Genomic DNA, 12,940 nt, shown 5'->3' with positions numbered 1-12,940 from the left:
CTCATTAATCTTCGTCTAAATCAGAATCTTCTTTTCTATCAGTCGTGCATTTTATCAGCCCTTTTCAAATTCAAACGCTATTTTACCGTATTATCTGGACTTTTGGTGAACGAGAAAGAAATACAAAACATTTTATGGGTCCGCGATTTCATCCAGCGGTCAATTGCTTAGGCCTTCCGATTTATTAAAGTTTTTCGCTTCGTTTAGTGAGAGATGTAGAGTTTGTGAATAGAAATATCAAAGATCTTCAGAATGTAGGTATTTGTTTTTATTGAAAAAAGAGCAGTCAGATGTATGATTCACATATTTTTAGACGCATAAATAATTCCTATTCCATTCTTTTGCTAGATATTCTTTAATTACCTGTGCAATATAGTTTTTTGTATAGCACGGTCAAATTATCATGTAAAATAAAAACAAGCAGTCCAAATTGCCCACGATAAATGGTGCGAATGTGTTTTGAATATAAATTGAAACATTTCGGCGGTTAATTAATAACTCTAGCAGTGTTCGCCGTGTTTCAACTCGGTGGGCAAGTTAATCCGTTCTGGTAATATGTACGCAATGGAAATTGTTAAAGTAAGTCTACTCAAAGTATAGTAGATTTGCTCTATGAGCATGGTAGGTGCTAAAATAAGTAGATATCGTACTTAGAGCTAAAATTTAAAATAATAATATTCATCTTTAAGTCTTTGACTGGGGAGACACTAGACACAATATACATTTTATTGTTAAATTAAGTAGTAATTAAGTTAAATTGATAAAATTTGCAAATTCTACGGTTTTATAACATAAATATATATTATCATCAAGTTTAACATTTCTGAGGTAGAATAAAATTGCGTAAAGCAATTGTTATCATTTGACAGTTCATAACGTTTATTATTCTGTCAAATGCTTTGTTTAACTGACTTTATCGTACGTTATGAACTGTCAAATGATTACGATTGCTTTACACAATTCTACCTAAGAAAGAGAGCATTTTGTTGTGTTTCCATGTACAGATCGCATCTAGCATTGCAAACCAACCTCAGTGGTTTATGCTAATGATAATAAATGAAAAAAAAGATACTCTTCTAGTGGATCTACTGATCTGCCTTGTACTGTGACTTTGTGGTGTATTCATAACTAAATTAAGCTACATGTCTAATCGTCTAGGAAATTTAGTATTCTTGATACAGATTGTGGTAAGACAAATTGTGTTTTGTTGCACATTTATACTCATGCATTTTAAACCATAATTAAGTTTCTTGAGATAATTGCAATCCCAGGGGCCATTGCTTAGACGAAATTGCAACTGGAGCAAACTACTGTGGAGTTTACAACCATGACATATTTACTTAGTGCAACTTCAAAAAGGAAAGTTTCACGCTTGTATTCTCAACTAAATGCCTTATTTCGCAAAGCATACAATTTCAGTTATTCAAGTCATACAAATTAACAATAGTAAATTCACCAAAATTTATGATTTAGGGCTCTTATACAACTATGTATAAATCTTACTGTGTTTTTGACAAAAATACCCAGTTAAAGTGAAAAAAAAAACGACTGAAATTAATACAATTCTTATCGTTGTTAAAACCTACAGATGCAATATTTTTGGTTGTTCTGTGCGACACATATTTTTACCCGGCTGCGCCAGAAGGAGGGTTATGTTTTTTTTAAAAGAGTGACGTCACCACCCCTGCTGCGGAATATTTTCGATCGTTCACGGCATAACAGCGTTTGTAAGTAGGTTGCACGCAATTCTGATCCTAGAAAGCAATTTTCTAGTAATTTAACCGTGTAAATTCCCTTCACAGCAATTTTCAGTGTGGTACTACTTTTTTCTCCCCTAGATATGTTAAACGTTGATGGTGCAATTTTGCAAAACCGTAACTGCAGTGGACGACTGCGTTTGTTTTATGACTTTATATTCTATTGCTTTACTAGGAAGTTAGTAACAGTTTAACCTTGGAAATACTAGTATGCACGTTGACATGCAACCCCCTGTGGTCACTGTATACTCACACATGCACTTTGATTTATTAGCTCTCGTTAAAACAGTAGTAAGTTATACACATTGCTAAGACTGTTATTTACAAGGAAAATATTTAAAACACGGCCCTATCAACATAAAAAATCCACAGGCATTCTATCAAAATGATTTCAAATTCTATTTGGCGAAATTGTTTACGAAACTCGTCTTATTAGAATTTATTTACAGCTGAAATATGGCCTCACGACGGATATTGCCTCCTAAAACAGTGAAACATTCTTTCACAATACACGCGTATATTACAGTAGACTTATTTTCTATACAAAATAGACTTTCACTAGTAATGAGGGTTAAAAAAACGCGTTTTTTAAAATAATAGTTTGGTTCTGATAGTGATATTTGTAGTTTTAGAAAACTTTCAACAGTTTATTAGTAGATGGATAACGCAACTCAAATTATACAGATTTCTTATTTTATTTTAGAATTCTAAACAAGAACCAAAGGAATGATTAAATTAGAAAACATGGCGCCGTAACGCCCGCTGTTTCCAGTTACTAATGAAAGAATAATAGTAATAGGGATCAAATTACGTAAGCAAAAAGTGATGAAGGGTAGTCAATGATATAATGTTTATCTAAATGTAGGCGATATTAAATTGAACGAAAGCAACATCGTCAAGATGTCAAATGTTGACAGCGGAGTGGGAGTTGAGGGCAGACCTTGATAATGATGTTTGATGCGAACAGTAGTCACTTCACTTTATTCAGATAATTATGAATTCATTTCGTCCTATTCATGTGGCTTGAATTTAAAAAAAAACTGAGTCTCTAACTCTCTGCTAGAAATAATACTCTTAGTTGAAATAAGTAATTTACAGTTTAATATAGTGTTTTGGTCCTTCGAGCCAGATATTGACTTCAAGTTCACCTGACTCGCTGCGATACGTTGCGTTGCTTAGACAAATTCACAAAACCTTCAATATTTTCACGCAACCTTACTAAACTTACACGTACCGTAACGTAATAAACCTCAAAATAGAGAACAGCAAACTTACTGTTCTCTATTTTGAGTTTTATTACAAATGTTTTCCTCGTAAATATTTCATTGATAATAAAACGTTATTTGGTGAGATAGCAGTTATTTTGTTATCACTTATGACTGCAAGATTCGCCGATTTCAGAAGTTGAAGCAAACATTTTACGATGTTAAAATATTTCAAATATCATTAACAATGGCTGCGTTCAGCTGATAATTAGAATTGTTAAAATTTGCTAGAAAACTTTAGCATGTTTTCGGCACGCGTTTGCTAAAAGTGACGTTTCCCATACATTTTTTTGACAGTGACAGCACTTACCGCTAAAAGGACGCCAATTTTTACTTGCTAGCGCTATTTTCCGCCAAACGCCCCCAATTTCCGTAATCGTCGCTTATTACTATAAAATCCAAGCGTAGTATACCTACAAACGTACACCCCCTAAAAATGCGAAACAATATTAAATTCTTCTAATATTTTCCACCAAAACTGAAGCTGACATTTTTCGACGGCGCTTGTCATAATTTAGATGGCCGACCTGCGATCTCAAGAACATCGGGAAGGATGCGGAAAAATATAATTAGAAGAAAATAACATTTTTGGGGGCCATTAATGTTCGCTTTAATAACTTCCCTTGTTTTTTGCTTTTATGGTGGAAAGCTTTTACTGTAGTGAAAAGATAATTATTGGAATTTTTTGATGTATAAAAACCATAGGAATTATAGTCTTAATAGTTTTATACGTACTAGGTACTGACGATAGCACATCAAGCTAGCCAGCTAAAAATGTACTTAGTTGTTTGTATAGCTGCTAATTTTCTGCAAAAATAATCTCATGTGCTGTTTATTACTAACTAACTACTAACATGTACTCATCAAGAACTGATCATCATATTGATTGTTATAAAGAAGAACGGTCACGCCCCATACTTTACTATTATTTCTAAACTATACAAGATATCGAAAAACTAGTTACTGATTCTGAAAGTGCTTCACGAGCTCTTTCAAATGGTACCAATAATAGGTTACAGATTATGGAAGCTGGTAACATTGAATTTTTGGATTTTGTAACTTCTCGTTTCCACCCTGTATAATCCGGCTGTATCTCCAGGTCACCTAGATACATTCCATAGCAGCTGTAATAGACATTTAGGTACATAAATTTACCAATTTTGGTGATAAATATGCATTTTGTATCAGTTTTTGTATAACGCCTGAACAAAAACAAAGGGTAATATTTTGGTGTTATACATAGATTTCGAATATAAAAAATATATAATTTATCTAATTAAGACATGACATAAAAACTGAGGTATGTTTCGTTTCTGTCGGGCCTGGGTCACAGATGACCGTTCTTCTTTAGAATTATAATATGTTTAAAGTTTCCTAAATAGATGCTTGTTTGAATTCCCACAGGATGATCTATTTTTTATCAATACTTTTTGTTTGTTTTAAAAGAAATATTGGAACAACACTATGGTCACTAAAGATGCGGATGTTTCTACTCCCCAATTTTGATGTTTATCTCGTACCTACATTTAACAATTTTTCTGATCTGCATTAAGTTCGCAAATAAAATATTAAATTCACACTACAGACAGACAGTTTGTGAGTTATAAATAAATAGCCACTTGAATGTTTAAGAACCATCAGGCACTCGCCAGAGAGACGGCCAACTTATTCAGATGCGAATTCGAAACAGTCGCTATACATTTTAAATGGAACGTTCGTAGCACTAACTGTATGACAGTTTTACACTGCAGATAAATGCTTCTGTAGCTGCTATTCTTCGTATCTACTTAAAATGAAATAGATCTACCTGAGATCGGAATGTCAAAGTTGAATTTGAAATTCATGATGATCGTAATATCAGAAGCATAAATTCTATGAGAATTTGTGAACAAAGTTTATGTTGCGGACATACTAGTGACAGACGCTCAACAGTAATATTTCAAAGTCAAAGTACCTATAAACTTTATTAGTACTAGTACTTACAAATCGTCAAATATTTTCCTCTTAAGGAGCCTCTACATGACTCATAATCTTTTTACTAGCACTCCGAGACCAACATTTGGCAAGTGCTGAGAAGAAGCACCGCTACAAACTTAGTCACCAATGTCTGTCGGTTAATATAAATAAATAAATCAGTTTCATGTTAAATAAATAGTTAACACGGTAGTGAGGTCACAGTAGATTAGAAAAGCAATATAAATAACTCTCATTAAGTTATGTGTCGTTCAGTTTTATTTTTGTCACAAGGATATTCTCAATGGAATTTTTTTAAATAATTTGCTCTTAATTATAGGATTCCTTTTATGTTGATTTTGTCAGTCTTCATCTTGTGATGTGTAGGCGTTGTTAATTATTTGCTACCTGTCTCAATTGAATATTTTACAAAATTTTATATCATCATAAATTACCAATTCCATTCCATCTTAATTCCATTATTTGATTTCTTGATTTGAGCTTTCAATGGTGTATATTATTTTCTCACCCATTATCAATTTATTTAGAAATCGATCCCAAGACCTCGACTGATAATTTCAGCTTATGACACTGGTCATGAAAAAATGTGGTTGGATAACAAAGTATTAAACGTGACTGTCTCTACATTTTTTAGTTCATTTACAAAATGTCCATACTAAAAGTGATATTTTTCGCTTCGTCTCCAAAAACACATATTGCTGACCGTGTAACGTGTCGGACGGGACACGTTGTCCATTAGATCAACGCGATGCCCTCGCAGCAGTTTTTATTTCGAAAGCTTCCCAAAATAATGGTTGAACAATTAACATATTTACCGATATTTTTATCTTTGTTTACAACACTACTAATTTGTGCATAGCACTCACTCGGTAATAATATCTTGGACTATTTAAATACCGCAATAAGTTATTTGGTTGATGATAAGTAGACATTTTGACATTATAAAAGCCATCTTTGCGACATCTACTTGTATTAAATAACTCATTATTTTACAGCTGTCATCTTAAGCTGTCAATTTTACGAAAAATCACTTAACGTCGTCGCGCTTCCGAGAAATTATGTTTTTAAAACTTTATTGAAACTATTATTTTTATAATACATTATTATTTGACTCGATGTAAGTGGTAACTTGTCTTGTTCAAATCTCTTTCCTAGATTTTTTTTTCATGCACTTGAGTAATAAAATAACAATAACAAAATGTATTTTAAAGATAAAAGTGTTGTATATTAATCCTTGGATAACATATGCTATTCCCCAACTAAATAGCCAGCAAAACGGCAGGAGCACAATTCCGTAAAGATTAATTACCCAAAGATATCCATCTATACAGCGTATGTTCTCAATAAGGCTCCGGTCTTGTATTATATTGCCTTTCAATATGCCTAAGCTGGCGAAGAGTTGCCAGCGGTCAGCTCTTTGAGATGAACCGCATATTCAAGTTTCCCAATAATCCTATTATAGACCAATTGCTCAGTTATCCAGGATTAGCGGAGCGATCGCCGGGCATCCATTAATTAATATAAATCCACTGGCGCTTGCTTAATATTTAGCATTGTTTTGTTAGTTTCAAATCTTCAAGCTTTGATGTTGGTATCGTGTTAATGACATTTTGTAGAAACTTGTTGATTGTAGAATAAGCTGTAAACTACAGTCTGTTGACCTAATTTAGTTACAACAATTGACTTATTAATTTTATTAAAAAACCAAGTACCTACCTACGTGATGGAATATAAAATACTAAACGTGTTTTTCAATGAGGCATCAATCTTTTAAACTGCGATCTCCAACCCGCCTGCCAAGCGTGGGGGTTATGGAAAAACCCTCCACTATAGTGGAGGAGGCTCATAGTCCAGCAGTGGACTGTAAAGGGCTGTTGATGATCATGATCATAATGAAACGTGTCTTTGTTTAGTTTACTCTACTTCAGTTATCGCTGATAAAATGAGTCCTACATAAATAGGTACCTACATAATTTGGAATTAGTTCAGTTAGTAAAATAATAAGGGGCTCCTAGAATGTTGTCGGTCTAATTCTGCCCACTGACTGGGCCGACAAATAAAGATAAATAACAGTAATACTCGCCTATAACATCTAGGATAATCTTGTGGTTCCTTGTAGGCGATATCTTGAAGTCGACTCTACACCGGTACAGCGCTCGGTCGGAGGCCACGACGTCGTGTATCCTCAGCATGGATGGCTGAGTCACTTGCCACTTCGCCCGCCCAGCTAGTATGTTGTCAGACCAGTGGGCGGATGTTGTCTTGACGCGGGCGTCGTAGCTGTGGACAATTTTTTAATTTAATTTGGTATGAAAGAAAAACCTTCTGAAGAGTAATGCAGAACTGAATTTAATTTAACTTTAAGCATAGATTGAGGTGTTTATTAGTTAAATTCAAAGGACAGAATATTAGGGCTGAAATTGAGTCGAGTATTGAGCATTTTTTAAAGGGACAATATTATTTGATCCTCTAAAAACTAATTGATCTTTTTTGTATGTGCACTTTTAAAAATAAATGATGTATTTTATTATATTTTATCTTTGTATTAATTATTGGGTCTATATTAGTTGATCTACGGATAAATTATGAATGATCTTCATTTAAGGTAACATAATATTTATGTTTAACATACTCTTTTAATATTTGGTAAACAAAAATAATATTTGATCCTCTTTTTTAGTTATTGATCTTTAATTTTGTTAATTGGATGATTTTTATATCAAGTTTGCCTTTTAATATTGATCACCTAATAAACACATTTCGATCTATGTATAACTTAACTTTAAAATATAATTGATCTAACTAAAAATATTATTGGTTAATATTTTTAATTAAAAAATATCTTTTAATTTACGCGGTACTTTGTGGTTGAGTGACAATCGTCCGTCATTGCTTACTGAGTTGGCCAAGGGTTTAGCGGCCAATAAGCAAGCAGAAATTGTACATTGCCATGTTTGTTTAAATTACAAGTTTTGCTTAGTTTGGGACTAGAGGCGCTATGTAAAATAATTTCTTACTTCTGACATCCCTGAACCCGACATCATAATTTTTACCTCTTTATTTTTTTTTTCAAATTGCAAGGTTGATTTTCTCTTAGTAGGTATACCGATCTCGACCGTGATCAGTGACCATAAAGTCATCTGTCAACGGGTCGATTAGACACGATAAAAGCACTAAACGATATTTGTTTACTTTTAGTGCGACATCGGGTCGTAAGGACCTGATAAATTTTTTTTCCAAATATTTACTGTGTTTGACGAAACAATTGCAAAACAATATTTATCTTTCGTACTACTGAAAAGACCGAATATATCCATCCCGCACCAACGCATCCAGCACCTAAGGTCAATTCCAGTCAATTCGACCCGATAACGCAGTGTGAACGTGTTAAGTATACTTTTTTAATAAAAAATAAATCTTTGAACATCAAGTGCCTTTAAATAGTTTCCATTCTTTGACTACAACTTAGTAAAAATAAGTACCATAACATAATTATTTTGAAGATTATTTGATATAGACAAAAAATAATTTATACAAATCGAATTATTTAAAAAAGTATCACAATATTGAATATTTGGTGCTCATTTCTTTTATTTTTGAGGACCAACAAGTAACGATCAGATATAATTTTTACATCTCAAAATTTTTTTGCGTAGTTCAAAAGAGGTTAAAAATATCGATCGATTTCATTTATTTTATGTCTCAAAGAAAGAGGATCAATCATTAAAATAGATGACCATTTAGATTTTTTTATTTGCCGTTTTTACTAATTTAAAAAGATCATTTAAATACATGCCTTTTTTAAATATGGACGGAATTGACAATCATACTCAGCCTGAGTTGCACCACCTAACTTTAACGATAACCAGTGCTTTTTGTACGGAGTTTGACAGATTTTTGACGTTTATTAAAGGTAAAGTAAGATGATGCAACCCAGCCATAGTTTATAGTACAACCACCCCTTATTCTAAATATATGGCTACTACAGATAAAGGATTTATGGGTTTAATACTCGTATACGTACAGGCATTTTTTAGTTGTTAAGTGGTAATAATAGGTTACTTAATTAAATTCGTTAAAAAACCAAGAGGTTTATCTATTATTATTATAAATAAAACACTTCATTGTACACAACACAAAACAATGAAATGAAAAATTAAAAATAAGTGTTGGTATAATTTACCAAAAAATATCAACATCCAAAAACCATTACAGACTAAAGTATGTATTTTAGCCTTGCCCTAATATCGTGTCCCCTAAACATTTTTGGTGACAAATAAAAAAGTATGAACTCTACGTACAGGTAATAAAGACGATAATAAACTGAAAATTGTATTGAAACAGCTCATAAATATTTTATAGGTGTTGCCACAAGGCGCTTAGTTTTCATAAAACGTCACATAGTTTATGAAATACTTGAAATTCATTCGCGTCATATCATTTCGTTGTTGAATGTGTTTTAATATTTTTACTGAAAAAAGAAACAAGCTTTATTACTTTTGCCCGCGGCTTCACCCGCATAAAATTTAGTTTGTCACAGATCGTCATAAATTATAGCCTATATGATATTCTGGGTCATAAACAACACTACTGTAAATTTTCATTAAAATCCGTTTAGTAATTTTTGCGTGGAAGAGTAACAAACATGTTAACATCCAGATAAATACAAACTTTCGCATTTTTAACATGTAATGATAATGATGAAAATAAATGATGATGTAAGATAACTCAAATGTATTACTACAATAATATTTGTAGAATGATTGAAAACTCAGTTTGCTGTTTTCGTTGATGATTGCGTTTTTGGTCCCATAATACCAGTTTTACATATTTTATTTATGTAAAAACTTTTGTTTGAAAAGGTTTGATGTAGTTTTTTCGGGTTTTTAATCGGTTATTACAATTAAAATTCTCCGCTCTACTCCACCTTGGTGGAATCCGGGCCTAAAACTGTACATCAAGTGTTACAACTGCACCTTAACTTAATGTTAGAGTTCAGTGAGAATAATATCAGTGTTAACGTCAAAGTCAACATCTGACGTGCTTTTTCACGAACATCCAAACAGTGCTACCAAACTCAATAAACCGCTGCCACTTGCTCCACACGACCAACCCGTTCATGCTAACCGCAAATCATCAATCAACTTCGACGTGGCTCTGAAAGAACTATACAAAGTACACGATATTCGTCATAATCCGTCATGGGGACGTGCAACCGTATCGTAATAGACTAGGAGCTGGTGAACGCCAGACCTACGTCAAATAAAAGCTGAAAGTTTATCGGCGTATGCTCCCAATATAGGCTAGAAATCTAGAATGTTGGTGCATCATGAAGTTTGGGTCATCAAAAGCATCGTAACTTTGGCAGCTACCAAAGCTAGCTAGCCTTTTGAGGCCTTTTGAAGCCTACCTTTTGAGGGTAGCTACTTTTGAGGCAAGGAGTTAGAACTGTCAAACCTGTCTGGCTCATGAGGAAACAACTTTTATACATTGCCCAAATACTATACAAAAATCAGCTTTTATGGTATGGTAAGTAGAATTACAGTCTAATGAATATACAACAAAGGCCACCGTAAAAGTTAGGCTTAGTACTCACCAGACAATCTTTTGAAGGTAGCTGCCAAAGCCACGACGACCCAAACTTCATGATGTACCAACATTATAATCTATATTGCGAGCATACGATGACAAACTTTCAGCTTTTATAAAATGACGTAGGTCTGGCGTTTACTAGCTCTTAGTCTATAAGGGAAAATGTACAGATACGAGTAGAGCTGTGCAGCGTTTATTTATTCGAGCTTAGTATGTGATGTAGTGGCTCCTTTATGCGCAAGGAAGCTGGACTCTGTGGGGGTTTTCTTAAATGGTTAATAGTGTTTTAAATGAAAACACAAGAAAACGACGTAGGTTTACGAGGTGAGCTAAGTAAGTAGCAAATGATGTAGCTAACTTATTTAGTGATTGCTTGCTTGCTTATGAAACTGACGATATTTTCTTCAGATTCATAAATTTGTAATTCCTGTAGTTCCAAAGAGATCAGCTGGCCTAATTTTTTATAACTTTAGAATAAGTAAGTAGTATAATAATATGCATTTGTCAGATGTAAAGCTGAAGCTTTTTACTAGATTTTACACTTTTATTGTTCTGCAGTTCTGTTCTGGACAAATACGATTTATTTTTAAGCAAAAAATATTTAAATAAAATTAATACGACTCCGTTCTGCGTCCTCAATGAGCCGCGCTTTGACGTGCCATGAGAAATGGCCGTCACCAGCAAGTGCTGGTGAGTTATGCCCAAACCACTAGCTTTATTTTCTTTTCACAACCACGGTTAAAATAAAATTAATGAATAAATAAAAAAAATGTTCCACTGTCACATAAATTCTAGCTTCTATTCTAGCTTGAACCTAATGCAGTCTACGCACCTACCGCCGACTCCGTGATATGAGTCGTTGACATGTTGTCAAATGTCATAAAAAGTACAGGTCGTGGACATGAGTCGTTTTAAATAAATCCACCGACATCAAGTCGGGCTGTCAATGGGCTTAGTAAGTAGAGTTCCTAAGGAGAGCTTTTGCCATAGGAATTATAGTCAGATGTTTTTACACAGATCTAGACCACAGATTCGAATAAAAATATGACTAAAAAAAACCCATAGTAGATATTTACAACACAACTTGACAACTGAATAAAACAACAGAATAAAAACGTAGAAACGTAGTTAAATGTGGGTAGTGATGTACGTAATTTACTCTTATTACAAAGGTACTTATCGCCTACGAGGTAGGTACACCATTGATACCTAATAAAAGTTAACGACGTGTCATATTATCATGTTAATAGCACTATCCTAAACTAACCAAAGCTATATTGCATGAAAATATATTTCAGATAGCCTCTACCTTGGTTTGGGTATAACATGAGCCATATTTCACTCCTACCATTTCAAGCAGTTCAGTCGCACTAGTCGACTTTTTTATCTCAAAATAAGTCTCTCGTCCTCATCATTCGGTCATTATTGGTCTAGTGCAAAAGCACGACCTTCCACATGCAAAAGGCGGATTTAACCTCTAACATAAGTCTTCTAATAAGTTATATTAAGAATAAATGATGTATCAACCGTCTCCAAATAGCCATTCCACATAATTTTATAACGACCACAAAAGCCCGAGTCATCGAAAAGAAGTCTCCCACGCGGCCATCTTTTGCGGAGTCATGCGCGGTGCCATCAAGCGATTTTCCGATGGATGGCCGCGCACATCGGCTAACAAGGGTCACTGTGCGGAAAAACGTCGCTGGTTATACGGCTGGTGACTTTATACAATCATGCCACAGGTTAAACAAAATGGCCGGCTCGCTTTGTGGACGAATTGTGGCTGGAAATATTCAAAATTTTTATCTGTGAGCGCGAACTGATAACGCTTCCAAAAAAAAGGTTTTCACAGATATTAATAAAGACCTGAAAGATGTAGCCAGAGTAAAAAGGATAAAGGATTTTATCAAAGTAAAGGTGGATAAAGAGTTTCTTTTCATAATTCCTTGAATGAAAAATAAAGGTTCCCTGGAACGTCACTGACCTTTGAATGGAAGGTAGGTAATGCAATGCTAGAAGTTGTTCATTAAGTTTGTTGTATCATTTCTTTTTTGTAGCTATTGTGACTCTTACGCTATACCGAATTAAAAGTAGGATACGAACTCTACTATTATATTTTTTTACAAATACAAAAGTATCTTGCTCTAGATAAATACAAAGTAAGTCACGCAATACTATTTCTATTAACTCGGATCACCTAAAATGTAACTCCTCCCTACATTTCTAATAATTGGTACCTACAAACTGTATCTTGCTTTACAGTCAAAATATTCTACAACAAGTTATTACAAAAAAGTTATTGAAAATTGAATTGCTGATAGGTAATTTAGGTACTAGTAAGTCTTTTTCTGA

At 33.7% G+C, this 12,940-nt stretch overlaps 1 protein-coding gene across 1 annotated transcript in view; it reads right to left on the bottom strand.

Moving 5' to 3' along the window:
* Positions 1 to 12,940, bottom strand: part of LOC114350301 (cell adhesion molecule 2-like) — a 229,551-nt gene that overhangs the window by 4,179 nt on the left and 212,432 nt on the right. The window contains exon 4 of the mRNA XM_028301037.1: positions 7,080 to 7,276. Coding sequence (XP_028156838.1) covers positions 7,080 to 7,276 — 197 coding nt within the window. The remainder of the gene's footprint in view (positions 1 to 7,079; positions 7,277 to 12,940) is intronic.

Source organism: Ostrinia furnacalis, unplaced genomic scaffold (assembly GCF_004193835.3).
Source record: "Ostrinia furnacalis isolate ACB-3 unplaced genomic scaffold, ASM419383v2 OfSCF0862, whole genome shotgun sequence".
Taxonomy (NCBI): Eukaryota; Metazoa; Arthropoda; class Insecta; order Lepidoptera; family Crambidae; genus Ostrinia; species Ostrinia furnacalis.
Note: the sequence above shows the minus strand (reverse complement) of the source record. Positions and strands in the feature narration are given on the sequence as shown.